The sequence below is a fragment of the Hippopotamus amphibius genome, chromosome 5 (genome assembly GCF_030028045.1).
Source record: "Hippopotamus amphibius kiboko isolate mHipAmp2 chromosome 5, mHipAmp2.hap2, whole genome shotgun sequence".
NCBI classification, from domain to species: domain Eukaryota; kingdom Metazoa; phylum Chordata; class Mammalia; order Artiodactyla; family Hippopotamidae; genus Hippopotamus; species Hippopotamus amphibius.
Genome location: NC_080190.1, coordinates 173,488,073 through 173,507,196, shown reverse-complemented (window position 1 = coordinate 173,507,196; position 19,124 = coordinate 173,488,073). Strand labels below are relative to the sequence as shown.

Sequence of the window (19,124 nt, the reverse complement as noted above, 5' to 3'; positions counted from 1 at the left end):
GGACACAGTTCCTTCTTGATCTCCTTGAGTTTACTACCATCTCGCTCACCTTCTCTGCATTTCTTGCACTATCTCTGTTTCCTTTGAGTTTGTAAAAAACTCTTTTTCTCTGGTTTGACCTCACACATACACGAGAACCCTCTCAGCCACCTGGTGCTAGGCTTCCACCCATGGAGACGGGGTGGAGGCATTCCGAGCACGGGGAGCCTTGCTGCCTAGCAGCTGAGTGCAGTTGCCGTTGAGGCTGAGAGGGTTCCTGTTCTCTGGTGAGGACGCTGCAGGCCCGCCGCCTCCTGTGACAGAGCCTCTCCAGCATTCTGCAAAGCGAGTGGGCACGCGTCTCACCTCCAGAGGCACCTTGGCTCCTGGTGGACCCCTGCCTCTGCCTACTTTGTCTTCACAGGTACTGTGGTTCTTCGTTACAGGCTCCTCCTACCAACCTTACTGTTTTCACTGGACTGAAATTTCATCTAGTTAGGTTTACTGTGATTATGAAGCTGTTTGGGTGGTTTCTGCCATCTTCCTCTGATGAGTTTTTTCCAGATTTTTCTTTTCCTGTTTATCTTTTAGTTGATATAGTAAGTTTTTGTTCATTTAAAATTCTTGCATGTTTTCCTTCTATTGGACTGGAAACATATCAGTTTATATTTAGTAATTAAGGTTAAACTATACTCTGCATATTTAAAGTCTAAAATTAAAGTGTGTTACAGCCCTTCCCAACAAAGGAGGATCTTACAACCCAAAAGTCCCTTCTGCCCCCTGTGCCCTTGTGCAGGGCCCAGTGGCTGTCCTCACACAGTGTGGGTTTACACTCTCATCCATCTTCTTGGCTCCATTCCATCCGGTGTTGAAGGCCATCATTTTGAAATCATTTTCCTTCTTTTTGTAGTATAAACTTCAGAAGTCCTTTTAGTGAAAATTACTTAATGATGAACTGTCTCAGACTTTATTTAAAAATGTCTGTTTTCACCTTCTCTATAAAGAATAATTTTCCTGGGCATCCAGTTCTAGGTGGACAGGTATTTTCTCTGAGTGCACAGAAGACACGAATCCACTGTCTTCTGTCTCTTGCTGTCATCTTGAGCAGTGGGCTGATGGTGTGACTGTGATTCCTGGTGATGGAGTCTTCCTCCGGCTGCTCGAGGCCTTCGTCTTGCTGGTCTGTGTTCTCACTGTGTTGTGTGCAGGTGTGGATTTCTCTTATTCATGCTACTTCATATCAGTATGCTTCCTGCACCTGGGGATTCCTGTTTCTTGTTAAATACAGAGACCGCCTTCCTGGAACACTGAGTGGGGTGTACAGTGCAGAGTCACATTACTGTGATTGTGGCAAAGGGGCCACCAGAAGTTGTGAAGTCTGTTTAGTTGGGCCCTCCAGTCTCAGCTATAGGTGGGCATGACTTGTTGGCAATTGTCCACTCTGGCTTGCACGCTGCAGGTGATGATTCTGGGTCTTGAGAATGGCCGGAACTTTCAACATTCTCTCCTTTACTTGTGTCATTGGCCTGATTACGGGGGGACCGGTTGAGGCTAAAGCTGGGGATGCAGACACTCATCTTCCCAGGTGGTCTGGCTGCTGTTTCCCTGCCTACCTGACCATGGGCACCACTCTCCAGCCCACAGGAAAACAGAGCTTTGGCCTGTTGGAGAACAGGGCTGGAGGGCCATGGGAGGGTCTGCGGTCACGGGGTCCGTGCGGGGCTCTGCTGTGTCTCCTCTCGTTCACTCTCCCCTGGGGCTCTCTTCTCCAAGTGTCTCAACACTTCCTTCATGTGTACCATCTCCTTGTCCCTGTGGTATTCTGGGCCTCCTGCATGTTTCTTCCACAACACTACTGCTCTCTTCAGCTGTGTCAATCTGCTACTTAACCTACCCATCCAGTTCTATTTCAGTGATTATATTTTTTCATTTCTAAAAGTTCTACTTTAAAGTCTTGCCTTTTCATGCCTGATAGTCTCTTACTGCTTTCTTGTCACTGTGTCTTGTCTTCTTTTTTAAAATTGAAGTATAGTTGATTTACAATGCTGTGTTACTTCCCAGTATACAGCAGTGATTTATATCATATATTTTTTCCCATTTTTTTTCCCATTATAGTTTATTACAAGATATTGAATATAGTTCCCTGTGCTATACAGTAGATCCTTGCTGTTTATCTATTTTATATATAGGCTATATAGATACTGAATATATTTTCCAAACTCCTAATTTATCCCATCCACTTTGGTAACCATAAGTTTATTTTCTGTCTGTGAGTCTATTTCTGTTTTGTAACCAAGTTCATTTGTATCTTTTTCTTTTTTTAGATTCCACACGAGTGATACCATATGGTATTTGACTTTCTCTTTCTGACTTATTTCACTTAGCATAATAATCTCTAGATCCACCTGTGTTGCTGCAGATGGCATTATTTCATTCTTTTTCATACCACATCTTCTTTATCCAGTCACCTGTTGATGGACATTCAGGTTGCTTCTGTGTCTTGTCTGTTGTGAATAGTGCTATGAACACTTATGTATCCTTTTGAATTAGAGTTTTCTCTGGATACGTGCCCAGGAGTGGGATTGCTGGGTCATATGGTAGTTCTATATTTAGTCTTTAACGGAATCTCCATACTGTTCGCCATAGTGGCTGTGCCAATTTATATTCCCGCCAACAGTGTAGGAGGGTCCCTTTTCTCCACACCCTCTCCAGCATTTGTTATTTGTAGACTTTTTGATGGTGGTCATTCTGACCTGTGTGAGGTGATACCTCATTTGCATTTCTCCAATAATTAGCGATGTTGAGCATCTTTTCATGTGTCTGTTGGCCATATGTATGTCTTCTTTGGAGAAGTGTGTTTAGGTCTTCTGCCCATTTTTTTTGATTGAGTTGTCTGTTACTGAGTTGGATGAGCCGGTTGTGTATTTTGGAAATTAAGCCCTTGTCAGTTGCAACATTTACAAATATTTTCTCCCAGTCCATAAGTTGTCTTTTTGTTTTGTTTATGGTTTCCTTTGCTGTGCAAAGGCTTTTGATTAGGTCCCATTTATTTATTTTTGCTTTTATTTCTTTTACTTTGGGAGACTGACCTGGGAAAATACTACTGTGATTTATGTCAGGGAATGTTTTGCCTGTGTTCTCGTCTAGGAGTTTTATGGTGTCATGTCTCATATTTAAGTCTTTAAGCCATTTTATTTTTGTGTGTGGTGTGAGGGAGTATTCTAACTTCACTGATTTACAGGTGGCTGTCCAGCTTCTCCAGCACCACTTGCTGAAGAGACTATCTTCTCTACATTGTATATTTCTGCCTCCTTTGTTGAAGATTGATGGTAGGTGTGTGAGTTTATTTCTGGGCTCTCTGTTCTGTTCCACTGATCCATATGTCTGTTTTTGTGCCAATGCCATGCTGTTTTGATTAGGGTAGCTTTGTAGTATTGTCTGAAGTCTGGGAGTGCTATGCCTCCTGCTTTTCTTTTCCCTCAGGGTTGCTTTGGCAATTCTCGGTCTTTTGTGGTTCCACATAAATGTCAGGATTAGTTATTCTAGTTCTGTGAAATACGTCATGGGTAATTTGATCAGGATCACATTAAATCTGTAGGTTGCTTTGGGTAGTATGGCCATTTTAAAATATTAATTCTTCCAGTCCAAAAGCATGTCTTTCCATTTCTTTAAATCATCTTCAGTTTCTTTTATCAGTGCTTCATAGTTCTCAGCATGGAAGTCTTTCACCTCCAGGTCAGGTTTATTCCTAAGTATTTTACTTTATTTTTTGATGCAATCTTAAAAGGGACTGTTTTATTTATTTGGCTGCATCGGGTCTTTGTTGCAGCACAGGGGCTTCTCTCTAGTTGTGGTGTGCGGGCTCCAGAGTGTGCAGGCTCAGTAGTTGCTGCACGTGATCTCTCTAGTTGTGGGGCATGGTCTCTATAGTTGCAGCGTGTAGGCTTAGTTGCCCCACGGCCTGTGGGATCTTAGTTCCCTGACTGCGGATCGAACCTGAGTCCCCTGCATTAGAAGGTGGATTCGTAACCAATGGACCACCAGGGAAGTCCTGGGATTGTTTTTTTACTCTCCCTTTCTGAAATTTCATTGTTAATGTAAAGAAAGGCAACAGGTTTCTGTATGTTAATATTGTATCCTGCTACCCTGCAGAATTTATCAGTTCTAGTAGTTTTTGTTTGGACTCTTTAGGGCTTTCTATATATAGTATCATGTCATCTGCATATAATGACAACTTTATCTCTTCCCTGGTTTTTGGATACCTTTTATTTCTCTTTCATATCTGAGTGCTGTGACTAGGACTTCAAGTACTATGTTCAATTAGAAATGGTGACAGTGGGCATCCTTGTCTTGTTCCAGATTTTAGCACGAAGGTTGTCTTATTTCTTTAAAACTTCATACATAACTATTCTCTTGCCTGCATTATCTGACAATTTCAGTATCTGCACTTCTTTGTGGTTTATATCTGTTCTTTGCTGATTTTGTTGACCTCCAGTCAGTGAGACTCACCTTCCTGTGTACTTGGTGATTTCTCTCAGCTCACTGCTTTAATCTTATGATCAGGGACACTACAGGATCTAAGTAGGGGAAGTTCTCCTGCAAAGAGCTACCTGGGAGGCACCACAAACCCCAGTCTTGGCTCAGCATGGTCAGCTTACCACCTCACCTTGGCCCAGTAGCTGTGGTGCCACTGAATGCACTCTGCGGGCAAGTCTACCCCCACAGGCTGCACAACCCAGTAGCCTAAGCTCACACCATAGAAGAAATAGGTGCCAACAAGAGCCCTAGAACTTAGCTAGTATTTTGGAAGTCCCAGCCAGCTACAGGACCCAAATAATTCACAGTCAATAGTTAAGCTAGAGCAGACAGTTCCCACGAAGTGGCACCAAACCACAGCTTGACCAGGACAGATCTGGGTCCACAGCTGGACCCCCCAGGACTTGTGGCCAGGTGACTGCTCAGATTTGTCTTAGTCATTACAACAGACTTTCAATAATACCACCTCAGTTTGTTACGGCAGAGTTTTATGATACACACAGAGTATCATCCCCAGCAAAGACACCTCTCCTTTCCTATCTGGCAAGTAACATTTACAGGTGTCTATAACTACTATCTTGTGATGTGAAATATTAGTAAGCTCACCTAGACCACGGTCTACATATACTTTTTGCCTGATCTCCCAACTACGAATTGCAAGGTCCTGTGGGTAAGCACATTTCTTATCCTCTTCACATCCCCTTGTGTGCCCTGACCTTTGCTTTGTACACAACATTTAATCCACGTGCTCAGGACCCCCTCCCTGGGGTGCCTGTCCCAGTGTCTCCCTTGTCCTAGGCCTGTTTGCTGCCCTCCGGTGTCACTGGCCCCCTGTATTTACTCCTGGTACTGAGTGCAGCCATCATAGTGACTTTGTTTCCCTACAACAGTGGCACAGAGCCTGGAAAGCTAGTGCTTAGGAAACACTTGTTGAAAGTACAAGTGTCTTAAACTTGCTTTATCTCATACTACCTTCCTGAGCCTGAGAAGAGTTCTGTACACTCTGAAATGGCATGAAAACAAGTGACTCAATACCTCCTCCTTCCGGCCAAGCCTATGGTCTCTCCTCTAGGCCTATCTTTCATAAACTCCCCTGTGTATTTTTTTGTGGAGTGCACATCCTGTATCTGGGGCTGTGCTAAAATAATTCTCGCTACAGGGGCTGATACTTCGATAGAAAGACACAGACATAAGCATACAGCATTGATACAGGGTAGAAAGTGATTCTTGACTTTTCAAAAATGCTAGGAAACTTAAAAAAGAAAACTACTGATACATGGATAAATCTCAGAAAACATTAAGCAAAGGGAAAAAGGCAGAAAATAGTATAAATTATATCACTATTGATACAACATTCTAGAACAAGCAAAACTAGTGACAGAAACGAGATCATTGGTTGCCTGAGGATGAGAGGGCTGACTTGAAGGGGCATAAGGAAACTCTTTGGGGTGATGGAAATAGTCTACATCTTGATAGTGTGGTGGTCATAAAGGTCAAGACAGGTTATACTTACTGAAACCCTTAAAACCAAACACTTAAGGTCTATGCATTCCACCCTATGTAAATTGTCAGGAAAAGAACCCAGTGCTGTGAAAATGAAATAAATTAACTTAAGATGCACACGTCACCATCATGGCTCCTTCTCCAAGCCTCCTCTTTGCTCTCTGGTGCTCCTGGCAAGGCGGCAGTAGACAAACTGCAGGCCTCCATGGGCAGCCCTGTAGACCACCAAGACAGCTTTATCATCCCGAGGCCTGTGGAGCAAAGTGCACAAGCCTGGGGCGCAGGCAAAGAGTGAAGGGTGCTGTATCCACCCTCTAACCTTATTTACTGATTTCCACTCCACATGCAGCCCACAGCACGTTCACTCCATGCCGTGAACCCGCTGGTGCTGGATGAGGTGAAAGCTCAGGCGGAAGGCCCTGCCGCACTGGGCACAGCGGAAAGGCTTCTCCCCAGTGTGGATCCTCTGGTGCCGGAAGAAGCCAGACAGGGCCCTGAAGGCACGGCCACAGTCACCGCACTCATAGGGCTTCTCTCCAGTGTGGATGCGCCGGTGCTCGCTGAGGAAGGAGCTGCGGCTGAAGGCACGGCCACACTCCTGGCAGGTGTAGGGCTTTTCTCCAGTGTGGACCCGCTGGTGCTGAACCAGGTTGGAGCTCTGGCTGAACGCTTTCCCACATTCTCTGCACTCATAGGGATTCTCTCCGTGGTGAATGCGCTGATGCCGGACGACGTTTGAGCTGTGAATGAAGGTTTTCCCACACTCGCTACACTCGTACAGCCGCTCCCCAGTGTGAATTCTCTGGTGCTTGACAGCATCTGACCTCTGACTGAAGGACTTGCCACACTCGGTGCACTCGTAAGGCTTCTCCCCTGTGTGGATTCTCTGGTGTCTAATGAGGTTGAAGCTCTGGCTGAAGGCTTTCCCACACTCCTTACACACGTAAGGCTTCTCCCCATTGTGAATGCGCTGGTGCCTGACGACATGGGAGCTGTGAATGAAGGCTTTCCCACAGTCACTGCACTCATAGGGCTTCTCCCCAGAGTGGATGCTCTGGTGTTTCACCACGTCCGAATAGCATTTGAAGCTCCTGTCACAGGTGCTGCATGGATAAAGCCGTCCTTTCCAGTGGCCTCTCCCACTGGTCGCAGAGGCTGCATTCAGGGTGACCACTGACCCAGACACATTGTTCGTATGGCCATTCTGCTCTCCAGTTTCCTCATAAATAACCAGTCCCCGAGGGGAACCTCTGGGCCTCTGTCCAGCTTTCTCATTCCCACAAGGGTCTGGAAACTGCCGTGCCTGGGGAGGCCCCTGGAACAGTCCTGGCACAGCCTCTCCATGGCAACCCCCTTCATCCAGGGCTGCCTGCAGTGGCATCAGCCCTGCACTCTGAGCCCCTTGCTCAGCTGCTGAGGCAGCATAGCTGGAAGCCCGGCCGCCACTTGATGCCCGTGCTGGGAATGCTGGAAAAAAGGGGCAGAGATGCACAGCTTAAGACAGAAGAGGGCTCTGCTAACAGCACGCAGACAACACAGGAAAGCCGCATGAACACAGGGAATGGTGAGATGCCAGTGGGCAGCAGGCACCCATCATCCTGCTGGTCCTCCTCTTGCCCAGCTTTCCTCCCCTACTTCTAGCACCTGTGGTGACAGGAACACACAAGGGACTGGGGGAAAGCTAATCAGAGCCTCCCCTGTGATGTCAGAACCAAGCCTCTACCCTCAGTCTGCCTGGTCTCAGGCATGCAGGACACAGACCCCCAGGCTATGGTGACTCCCTGGTTCAGCCACATGGCTTGGAACACAAAGGAAAGTGGTTGGCAGTAGAGCAGGCACGTGTGGCCATGTCTGAATATGCTTTTGGCATCACAGTGGGGAGGGAGTGCTCTTGGCACCTGGGGGGAGAAGCCAGGAAGGCTGCTCAACATTCTAGAATGCACAGGCCACCCCGAACGGAAAAGCCTCATCCCAAAGCACCCAATGCCCAGTGTCACAACCCCGACAGACAGAAGTTTTCCCAAAAGGCAGAACCTGGGCTGCCAGACATCCTAACCAAGAAGCTCAGTCCCCGGCACAGGTGCTGGTCACCACTCTGATGCTGGGACCCAGCCCTCAGCCTCGCCGCCCTCCAGGCCATATATCTCACATATACACTCAGGCCAGCAACCCAGAGTGCTTTCTCTACTCCTTTTCTGAATGGGTGGTTTTACTGCGTTTCCTCCACACTCTGTATAGAACGCTGCCTAGGCCGGATCTGGTCAGGATCAGGGTCAGATGAGGGAGGCAGACGGTGGCTTGCATGTCCTGGGCCTGAAGGGCGGCGCCAGGGCGGAGCCTCTGGGCCATCCTGGGCTCACACACCGAGGGATGATGTGTGGGGACATGGTGGCCAAATAACCTGCCACGAGGGTTCTGTGACTTCCCGGGAGAACAGGTGCAGGTGTGCTCGGGGCAACCAGTCATGTTCTCCCCAGGCTCCACTGCTGAACCAGAATCTCAGGGCAGAGTATGATGAGGAAGAGTATGAAACAGGGCACGTGTCTTTGCCAAGGGAAGATGGTGTACTTGTTAGCACTGGTCATGTGTGAATTCAACAACAGCAACAACAAGAAACTGAATATGAGCCCTCAGCTTTGTGGCCTGAGATCTTCAGAACAGAAGGGCCTGGAGCTCAAGAGGGAGATGGCCAGTGGGTGGGAGGTAGCCAGATTCTCATCCACCACACACTTCCTGGTCAACAACACTGAACCCAGGCCAGCTGACACTGCTGGGCCCTGGTGAGAAAAAGCCAAGAATTAATATTCTTGCTCTTCAAAGCTGGAGACAAAACCCTGCCAGACTTCAGACAATACTACAAAGCTAAAGTAATTAAAACAGCATGGCAGTGGCACAAAAACAGACATATGGATCAATGCAACAGAATAGAGAGCCCAGAAAAAAACTCACATACCTACCATCAATTACCCTTCGACAAAGGAGGCAAGAATATACAATGAAAAGACAGTCTCGGTAGAGAAGAATCAAGATGGCGGAGGTGGAGGATGTGCGCTCACTCCCTCTTGCAAGAGCACTGGAATTACAACTAACTGCTGAACAACCATCAACAGAAAGACACTGGAACTCACCAAAAAAACCCACCCCACATCCAGAGACAAAGGAGAAGCCGCAATGAGACGGTAGGGTGCAATCACGTTAAAATCAAATCCAACAAATGCTGGGTGGGTGACTCACAAGCTGGAGAACAGTTATACCACAGAAATCCTGAGGGTTCTGAGCCCCACATCAGGCTTCCTAACCTGGGGGTCCAGCAACAGGAGGAGGAATCCCCAGAGAATCAGACTTTGAAAGCCAGTGGGATTTGATTGCAGGACCTCCACAGGACTGGGGGAAATGGAGACACCACTCTTGGAGGACACACAAAAAAGTGTGCTCACCAGGACCCAGGGGGAAGGAGCAGTGACCGCATGGGAGACTGAACCAGACCTACCTGCTGGTGTTGGAGGGTTGCCTGCAGAGGTGGGGGGCAGCTGTGGCTCACTGAGGAGACAGGGGCACTGGCAGCAGGGGTTCTGAGAAAAGTGCTCATTGGCGTGAGCCCTCCCAGAGTCCACCATTAGCTCCACCAAAGAGCCTGTAAGCTCCAGTGCTGGGTCACCTCAGGCCAAAGGACCACCAGGATGGGAACACAGCCTCACCCTTTGGCAGACAAGCAGATTAAAGTGTCACTGAGCTCCTCCCACCAAATCGGATTAAAGTTTTACTGAGCTCCACCCACCCAGCCCAACCCACCATCAGTCCCTCCCATCAGGAAGCAGCCACTAGCCTCCTAGACAGCTTCCTCCACAAGAAAGCAGACAGCAGAATCAAACAGTATCAGCAGTATTTCATCTTGTGGAACTGAAAATCACAGCCACAGAAAGACAGAGAAAATGAAAAGGCAAAAGACTTTGTACCAAATGAAGGGACAAGATAAAACACCAGAAAAACAACTAAATGAAGAGGAGATAGGCACTCTTCTGGAAAAAGAATTCAGAATAATGATGGTGAAGATGATCCAGGACTTTGAAAAAAGACGGGATGCAAAGATTGAAAAGTTGCAAGAAAAGTTTACTGAAGACCTAGAAGAATTAAAGAACAAACAAACAGAGATATGCAACACAATAACTGAAATGAAAAATACACTAGAAGGAACCAATAGCAGATTAACGGAGGCAGAAGGGTGAATCAGTGACCTGGAAGACAGAATGGTGATAATCACTGATGCAGAAAAGAATAAAGAAAAAAGAATGAAAAGACCTGAAGACAGCCTAAGAGACCTCTGGGACAACGTTAAATGCACCAACATTCGCATTATAGGGGTCTCAGAAGGAGAAGAGAGAGAGAAAGGATCTGAGAAAATACTGGAAGAGATTATAGTTGAAAACTTCCCTAACATGGGAAAGGAAATAGCTACCCAAGTGCAGGAAGCACAGAGAGTCCCAGGAAGGATAAACCCAAGGAGAAACACGCCAAGACATATAGTAGTCAAATGGACAAAAATTAAACACAGAGAAAAGTTATTAAAAGCAACAAGGGAAAAACGACAAATAACATACAAGGGAACTCCCATCAGGTTAACAGCTGATTTCTCAGCAGAAACTCTGCAAGCCAGAAGGGAGTGGCACGATATATTTAAAGTGATGAAAGGGAAGAACCTACAACCTAGAATACTCTACCCAGCAAGGACCTCATTCAGATTTGATGGAGAAATCAAAAGCTTTACAGACAAGCAACAGCTAAGAGAATTCAGCACCACCAAACCAGCCCTACCACAAATGCTAAAGGAACTTCTCTAAGTGGGAAACAGAAGAGAAGAAAAGGACCTACAGAAACAAAAACAAAACAATTAACAAAATGGTAAGAGGAACATACATATTAATAATTACCTTGAATGTAAATGGACTAAATGCACCAACCGAAGACACAGACTAGCTGAATGGATACAAAAACAAGACCCATATATATGCTGTCTACAAGAGACCCACTTCAGACCTAGGGACACATACAGACTGCAAGTGAGGGCATGGAAAAAGATATTCCATGCAAATGGAAATCAAAAGAAAGCTGGAGTAGAGATACTCATATCAGATAAAACAGAGTTTAAAATAAAAAATGTTACAAGAGACAAGAAAGGACACTACATAAAGATTGAGGGATCAATCCAAGAAGAGATAACAATGATAAATATATATGCACCCAATACAGGAGCACCTCAATACATAAGGCAAATGCTAACAACTATGAAAGGGGAAATTGACAGGAACACAATCATAGTAGGGGACCTTAACACCCCATTTACACCAATGGACAGATCATCCACACAGAAAATTAATAAAGAAACACAGCTTTAAATGACACAATAAATCAGCTTGATTTAATAGATATCTACAGGACATTACATCCAAAAACAGCAGATTACACATTCTTCCCAAGTGCACATGGAACATTCTCCAGGATAGATCACATTTTGGGTCATAAATCAAGCCTTGGTAAATTCAAGAAAATTGAAATCCTATCAAGCATCTTTTCTGACCACAACGCTATGAGATTAGAAATCAATTACAGGAAAAAGAATGTAAAAAACAAAAACACATGGAGGCTAAACAATATGCTACTAAATAACCAACAGATCACTGAAGAAATCAAAGAGGAAATCCAAAAGTACCTAGAGACAAATCACAATGAAAACACAATGATCCAAAACCTATGGGATGCAGCAAAGGCAGTTCTAAGAGGGAAGTTTATAGCGATACAATCCTACCTCAATAAACAAGAAACATCCCAAATAAACAATCTCACCTTACACCTAAAGAAACTCGAGAAAGAAGAGCAAAGAAAACCCAAAGTGAGTAGACAGAGAGAAATCATAAAGATCAGAGCAGAAATAAATGAAATAGAGACAAAGAAAACAATAGCAAAAATCAATAAAAGTAAAAGCTGGTTCTTTGAGAAGATAAATAAAATTGATAAACCTCTAGCAAGACTCATCAAGAAAAAGAGGGAGAGGACTCAAATCAATAAATTAGAAAAGAAACAGGAGAAGTTACAACAGACACCACAGAAATAAAAAGCACCATAAGAGATACCTACAAGCAAGTATATGCCAATAAAATGGAGAACGTGGATGAAATGGACAGATTCTTAGAAAAGTATAACCTTCCAAGACAGAATCAGGAAGACATAGAAAATATGAACAGACCAATCACAAGGAATGAAATTGAAACTGTGATTAAAAATCTCCCAACAAACAAAAGTCCAGGACCAGATCGCTTCACAGGTGAATTCTACCAAGCATTTAGAGAAGAGCTAACACCCATCCTTCTCAAACTCTTCCAAAACATTGCAGAGGAAGGAACACTCCCAAACTCATTTTATGAAGCCACCATCACCCTGATACCAAAACCAGACAAAGATACTACAAAAAAAGAAAACTACAGACCAATATCACTGATGAATTTAGATGCAAAAATCCTCAGCAAAATACTAGCCAACAGAATCCAACAACACATTAAAAGGATCATACACCATGATCAAGTGGGGTTTGTCCCTGGAATGCAAGGATTCTTCAATATACGCAAATCAATCAATGTGATACACCATATTAACAAACTGAAGGATAGAAACCACATGATCATCTCAATAGATGCAGAAAAAGCTTTTGACAAAATTCAACACCCATGTATGATAAAAACTCTCCAGAAGGTGGGCATAGAGGGAACCTACCTCAACATAATAAAGGCCATATATGACAAACACACAGCAAACATCATTCTCAATGGTGAAAAACTGCAAGCATTCCCTCTAAGATCAGGAACAAGACAAGGATGTCCACTCTCGCCACTCCTGTTCAACATCGTTTTGGAAGTCCTTGCCACAGCAATCAGAGAAGAAAAAGAAATCAAAGGAATCCAAATTGGAAAAGAAGTAAAACGGTCACTGTCTGCAGATGACATGATACTATACATAGAAAATCCTAAAGATGCCACCAGGAAACTACTTGAGCTAATCAATGAATTTGGTAAAGTTGCAGGATACAAAATTAACACACAGAAATCTTTTGCATTTCTTTCTTTCTTTTTTTTTTTTTTTGGGCACACAGGCTTAGTTGCTCCGCGGCATGTGGGATCTTCCTGGAGCTGGGATCGAACCCGTGACCTCTGCATTGGCAGGCGGATTCTTAACCACTGCGCCACCTAGGAAGCCCTCTTTTGCATTTCTATACACCAACAATGAAAGATCAGAAAGAGAAATTAAGGAAACAATCCCATTCACCATTGCAACAAAAAGAATAAGATACCTAGGAATAAACCGAACCAAGGAGGTCAAAGACCTGTACTCAGAAAACTATAAGACACTCATGAAAGAAATCAAAGAAGACACAAACAGATGGAGGGACATACCATGTTCTTGGATTGGAAGAATCAACATTGTGAAAATGACTATATTACCGAAAGCAATTTACAGATTCAATGCAATCCTGATCAAATTACCAATGGCATTTTTCACAGAACTAGAACGAGAAATTTTACGATTTGTATGGAAATGCAAAAGACCCTGACTAGCCAAAGCAATCTTGAGAAGGAAAGATGGAGTTGGTGGAATCAGGCTTCCTGACTTTAGGCTATACTACCAGGCTACACTACCAGGCTACAGTAATCAAGACAGTATGGTACTGGCACAAAAACAGAAATATAGATCAATGGAACAGGATAGAAAGCCCAGAGATAAGCTACGGTCAACTAATCTATGACAAAGGAGGCAAGGATATACAATGGAGAAAAGGCAGCATCTTCAATAAGTGGTGCTGGGAAAACTGGACAGCTACGTGTAAAAGAATGAAATTAGAACACTTCCTAACACCATACACAAAAATAAACTCCAAATGGATAAAAAACCTAAATGTAAGGCCAGACACTATAGAACTCCTGGAGGAAAACATAGGAAGAACACTCTTCGATGTAAGTAACAGCAAGATCTTTTTTGATCCACCCCCTAGAAGAATGGAAATAAAAACAAAAATAAATAAGTGGGACCTAATGAAACTTCAATGCTTCTGCACAGCAAAGGAAGCTATAAGCAAGACGAAAAGACAACCCTCAGAATGGGAAAAAATATTTGCAACTGAATCAACAGACAAAGGATTCATCTCCAAAATATATAAACAGTTTATCCAGCTCAATATCAAAAAAGTAAACAACCCAATGAAAAAATGGGCAGAAGACCTAAAGAGGCATTTCTCCAAAGAAGACATACGGATGGCCAAGAGGCACATGAAAAGCTGCCCAACATCACTAATTATTAGAGAAATGCAAATCAAAATGACAATGAGGTATCACCTCACACCGGTGAGAATGGGCATCATCAGAAAATCGACAAATAGTACATGCTGGAGAGGGTGTGGAGAAAAAGGAATGCTCTTGCATTGCTGGTGGGAACGTAAACTGATACAACCAGAATGGAGAACACTATAGAGGTTCCTTGCAAAACTAAAAATAGAACTACCATATGACCCAGCAATCCCACCCCTGGGCATATACCCAGAGAATACCATAATTCAAAAAGACACATGCACTCCAATGTTCACTGCAGCACTATTTACAATAGCCAGGACATGGAAGCAACCTAAATGTCCATCAACAGATGAATGGATAAAGAAGATGTGGTACATACATACAATGGAATATTACTCAGCTGTAAAAAGCAATGAAACTGGGACATTTGTAGAGACATGGAGGACCTAGAGACTGTCATACAGAGGGAAGTGAGTCAGAAAGAGAAAAACAAATATTGTATATTAACACATATATGTGGACTATAGAAAAATGGTACAAATCAACCAGTTTGCAAGGCAGAAATAGAGACACAGATGCAGAGAACAAACATATGGACACCAAGTGGGGAAAGTGGGGAGGGCTGGGGGGGGGTGAACGGATTGGGAGACGGATACCAAATTGTACACTCTAAATACATGCAGTTTATTGTCAAAAATAAAAAAATAAAAAGTTAAAAAGAAAAAAAAGACAGTCTGTTCAGCAAGTGGTGCTGGGAAAGCTGGATAGCCACATGTAAATCAATGAAGTTAGACTACTCCCTCACACTATACACAAAAACTCAAAATGGCTTAAAGACTTTTAAATATAAGACATGACATCATAAAACTCCTAGAAGAGAACACAGGCAAAACTTTCCCTGACATAAATCATAGCAATATTTTCCCAGGTCAGTCTCCCAAAGCAAAAGAAATAAAAGCAAAAATAAATAAAGGAGACCTAATCAAACTTAAAAGCTTTTGCACAGCAAAGGAAACCATAAACAAAACAAAAAGACAAGCTATGGACTGGGAGAAACTATTTGCAAATGTTGCAAATGACAAGGTCTTAATTTTCAAAATATACAAGCAGCTCATCCAACTGAGTAACAAAAAAACAACTCAATCAAAAAAACTGGCAGAAGACCCAAACAGACATTTCTCCAAAGAAGACGTACATATGGCCAACAGACACATGAAAAGATGCTCAACATCGCTACTTATTAGAGAAATGCAAATCAAAACTACAATGAGGTACCACTTCACACTGGTCAAAATGACCATCACCAAAAAAAAATCTACAAACAATAAATGCTGGAGAGGGTGTGGAGAAAAGGGAACCCTCCTACACTGTTGGTGGGAATGTAAATTGGCACAGCCATTACGGAGAACAGTATGGAGCGGCCTTAAGAAACTAAAAATAGAGCTACCATATGATCCAGCAATCCCACTCCTGGACATATATCCAGAGAAAACTCTAATTCAAAAAGATACGTACACCCAATGTTCACAGCACTATTCACAATAGCCAAGACATGGAAAGAGCCTAAATGTCCATCCACAGACGAATGGATAAAGAAGATGTGGTATGGTAAATCAACTATAATTTGAAAAATAAAATTCTTGTTCTCAGAGGTCTCCATGCAGGGTGACTAGAGAGAGCGAACAGGACGTAGAGCGTGGCCAGAAGCGCAAAGGAGGGAGGGGCTGGGGGGCACAGCAGGCACAGAGGTGGGGAGCTGAGATGGTTAGAAGCTGCCCGAGCCTAGTGACATCTCCAGAGTAGCCAGGCACATGGACGTGGGAGCCCCGATTCCTAAGCTGTCCCCACATCCCTGACCCCAGGATGTCCCCCTGGGCCTGGCTGCCCCTCACCTGTGCATGTGTCCATCAGTGTAGCCCTCTCCGTGGTGTTCCGGAGAGCCAGGGCCGGGTTCTGCTTGCTGCTTCCTGTAGAAACACCAGAGAAAAGAGAAAGAAGGGGAGAAAGTGACAGAGAGTGTGGGGGTGAGGTCAGAGCCTACCTAGAGGGCCCTTAAGGAGTTAAGATCTTCAGTAAGCAGACACTCCAGAAACTTGTGTTCCATGGGACGCCCTCAGGGAGCTCTGTCTAGGCCATGCTGACTCCCCTGGGCCGCCCCTGCCTCCCGGCAGATTAGGAGCAGAGACCTGTTAGCTGCCTGCTGTGGTCTCAGCTCCACGAGGAACCACCAGAACCTTTAAGCAGTCCTCAAGTGTCTGAAGAAATTTCTATGTATTTAAATTTTTTCTTGATGATTATAAAGATCTGAGTATAAAAATATGAAACCAAAAAAATAAAAAACAATCGGAATCATGCAGTTTTGGATTGAGGAAACAAAGGTAAAGTCTGACAGATTTAACTACATAAGGATACTTAGTGTAAAAAACAGAAAGAAAAAAAAATGAGGGAGAGATATTTGCAACATAAAGGTTCATATCCTCACTATATAAAACCCACTATACACACATGAGAAAACATGAAAAACTAGTAAAAGTTATTAACAGGTAACCAGCAGAAGAAAATAAACAAGTAGCCAGGACCTCCCCCGTGGTCCCGTGGTTAAGAATCCGCCTTCCGACGCAGGGATGCCGGTTGGATCCCTGGTCCAGGAGCTGAGAGCCCACATGCCGCCGGGCCACTAAGAGCCCCCGCCACAACTACAGAGCCCCCGCCACAACTACAGAGCCCGTGTGCGCCGGAGCGCGCGCCTCAGCGGAGGAGCCCACGTCCCCCAGCTGAGGCCCCACGCTGCCAAAAATAAGAAATGAATATTAAAAAAATAAAAAAGTAGCCAACATACAGTTTTTAACAGAAGTCCCACATTGGCCCACCTCGTTTGCAATTAAAAATGGAATTTAAGATGTTTCACTGTGAAAAAACAGGGGCACTTTATGAGCATGGACAGGCGCCCTCATACATCGCTGGAAGGAGAAAAAGTGCACTGGCCTGGCGGGCAACGACGATTCACAAAGGCCTTCAAGCCATACAGTGATTTCACGCCAGAGAACTGTGTGAGGCTGTCCCCGGGCCGTCGCGCTGGGTGGGGGGAGGGTGTCCCCGGGCCGCGCCGAGGGTAGGGCCGCCCCCCGCTTCCGCTCCCCTCCCGGATGTTGAGCCCTTCCGCACGGAGAGCCTAGGACAGACAGGGGCCCCGTGCCTCGTGGGGACGGTGCGGCCCTACACCCCAGGTCAGCTTCCCGCTCGGAACGGCCGGGTGTCGGCCGCCTCCCACGCCGCTCCCCCACCTCACCCGCGTCCAGCGCCGCCGCGCCGCCGCGCCGCCACTCACCCGGAGCCCCCGCCGCCCGCCGGAAGCGCCGCCTCCTCTTCCTCGGAGGTGCGGCACTTCCGTTGACGCTCTAGGGCGCCGGAGGACCAGCCTCAGCTGCCCTGGAAGGCGAGGGCGGGCGCTGGAGCCGCTGGCGCCGCCCGCCTGCCGTCGCGGGTCAGGGGCGGCTTCCCCAGCTTCGCGCGCTAGACCCTCGGCCGTTGTCCGGCCCCCTTCACATGCACCCGTTCCGCCCCTGCGGGGCTTCGCTCCGCAGACCTTTGGGAGGCCTCCCGGGCGCTCCCCCGTCGCGCGCGGGCCCTCCGCGCTGGGCCGCGGGGCGCCGCCAGGTCCAGGCCTGAGGTCGGAGGTAGCGGGTTTGGAGCCCCTGCTGACGGCACGGCCGGACGACGTCGGCGCTGGTGGAGGAAGGGGAGCGCCCCGGGGAAGAGGCAGGTGGAACCGCGGGGACCCCTGCGAGGCCCTCCCCAGGGAGGAGGCGCAGAGCCCCCGGCCCGCGCGCCCCGCCGTCTGCGCCTTGCCCCCCGCTGGTGTTCAGGGACCACGCGCTTAAGGGCGGAAGCAACGCGCGGCTGTGATGTCGCGGTTTCCTTGGGCTGCGCGAGTCCGGGCACAGGCAGGCCGGTCCTGCGCTGGGGTCTCTCCCAGGCTGCGGGCAGGGTGTTGGCCAGGCCTGGGGGCTCCCCGGGGGCTCCCGTGGCTGTGGGCAGGATTCAGTCCCGAGGGCGGGAGTGCCCTGGGCTCCGTACGCGTCGTGGGGTTGCACGCTTCCCCACAGGAACGGCGGCCTTGGGGTCCGCTGCAGAGTGGATGCTCTTGTGTTTAACCCTCACAGCATCCGCCTTCGACACATGTCATAGGGCCTGGGCGACGAACGTCCTGTCCCCAGCACATCACTGAGTGGTTTCTCCGAGCTCTGGGCACTTTCCTGTAGATGATTCCTGTGGTCTCTCCTCAGCCACCTCCTTCTAACCTGCTTCCGGAAACCTCACAGCCCAGAGAGCCCTTGGGGGGAGGCTGCCTAGCAACGTCCCTCTGCAAGATTCTCCTTCTGTGGAAGCCTGCTGCTCAGACTTCCACCCTGTGTGCTCAGCCCACTGGCCAGACAGGAGCACAGGTGGTGGCCGGCCCCTGATGCTGGGCGGCAGAGTGGCACCCTCACAGGTGGGCTGGGCCATCGACGGTGGCCCCGTGCACAGGTGGCAGCAGGCCTTACCTCCGTCAGCCTGACCCTCGCCTCCACCCACCTCTCCAGTCTCACCTCTTCCTCAAGCTCCCCCAGCCCTGAAGCCAGCCGCCATTGCCTGAACGTGCCAGGCTTGCTCCCACCCTGCTGTGAGCCCTTGCCCACTGGCTTCCCTTTCTCATCACTGGACACAGGTCGCACCTCTGCAGCTGGAATCCTGCAACGACGTGTCCTCTGGCGGTCATGTGGAGGGACGCGG

General features: G+C 46.7%; 1 protein-coding gene across 1 annotated transcript; it reads right to left on the bottom strand.

The window, feature by feature from the left end:
- Positions 1–3,829: 3,829 nt before the first annotated feature.
- Positions 3,830–18,857, bottom strand: ZNF696 (zinc finger protein 696). Its single transcript, XM_057737019.1, has 5 exons — positions 18,842–18,857; positions 17,898–18,379; positions 17,641–17,749; positions 16,244–16,318; positions 3,830–7,485 (listed from the first exon to the last, which is right to left on the bottom strand). Exons 1-5 carry the CDS (start codon positions 18,855–18,857, stop codon positions 6,380–6,382), a joined length of 1,788 nt encoding a protein of 595 aa, XP_057593002.1. The 3' UTR covers positions 3,830–6,379.
- Between the last annotated feature and the right edge of the window lie 267 nt (positions 18,858–19,124).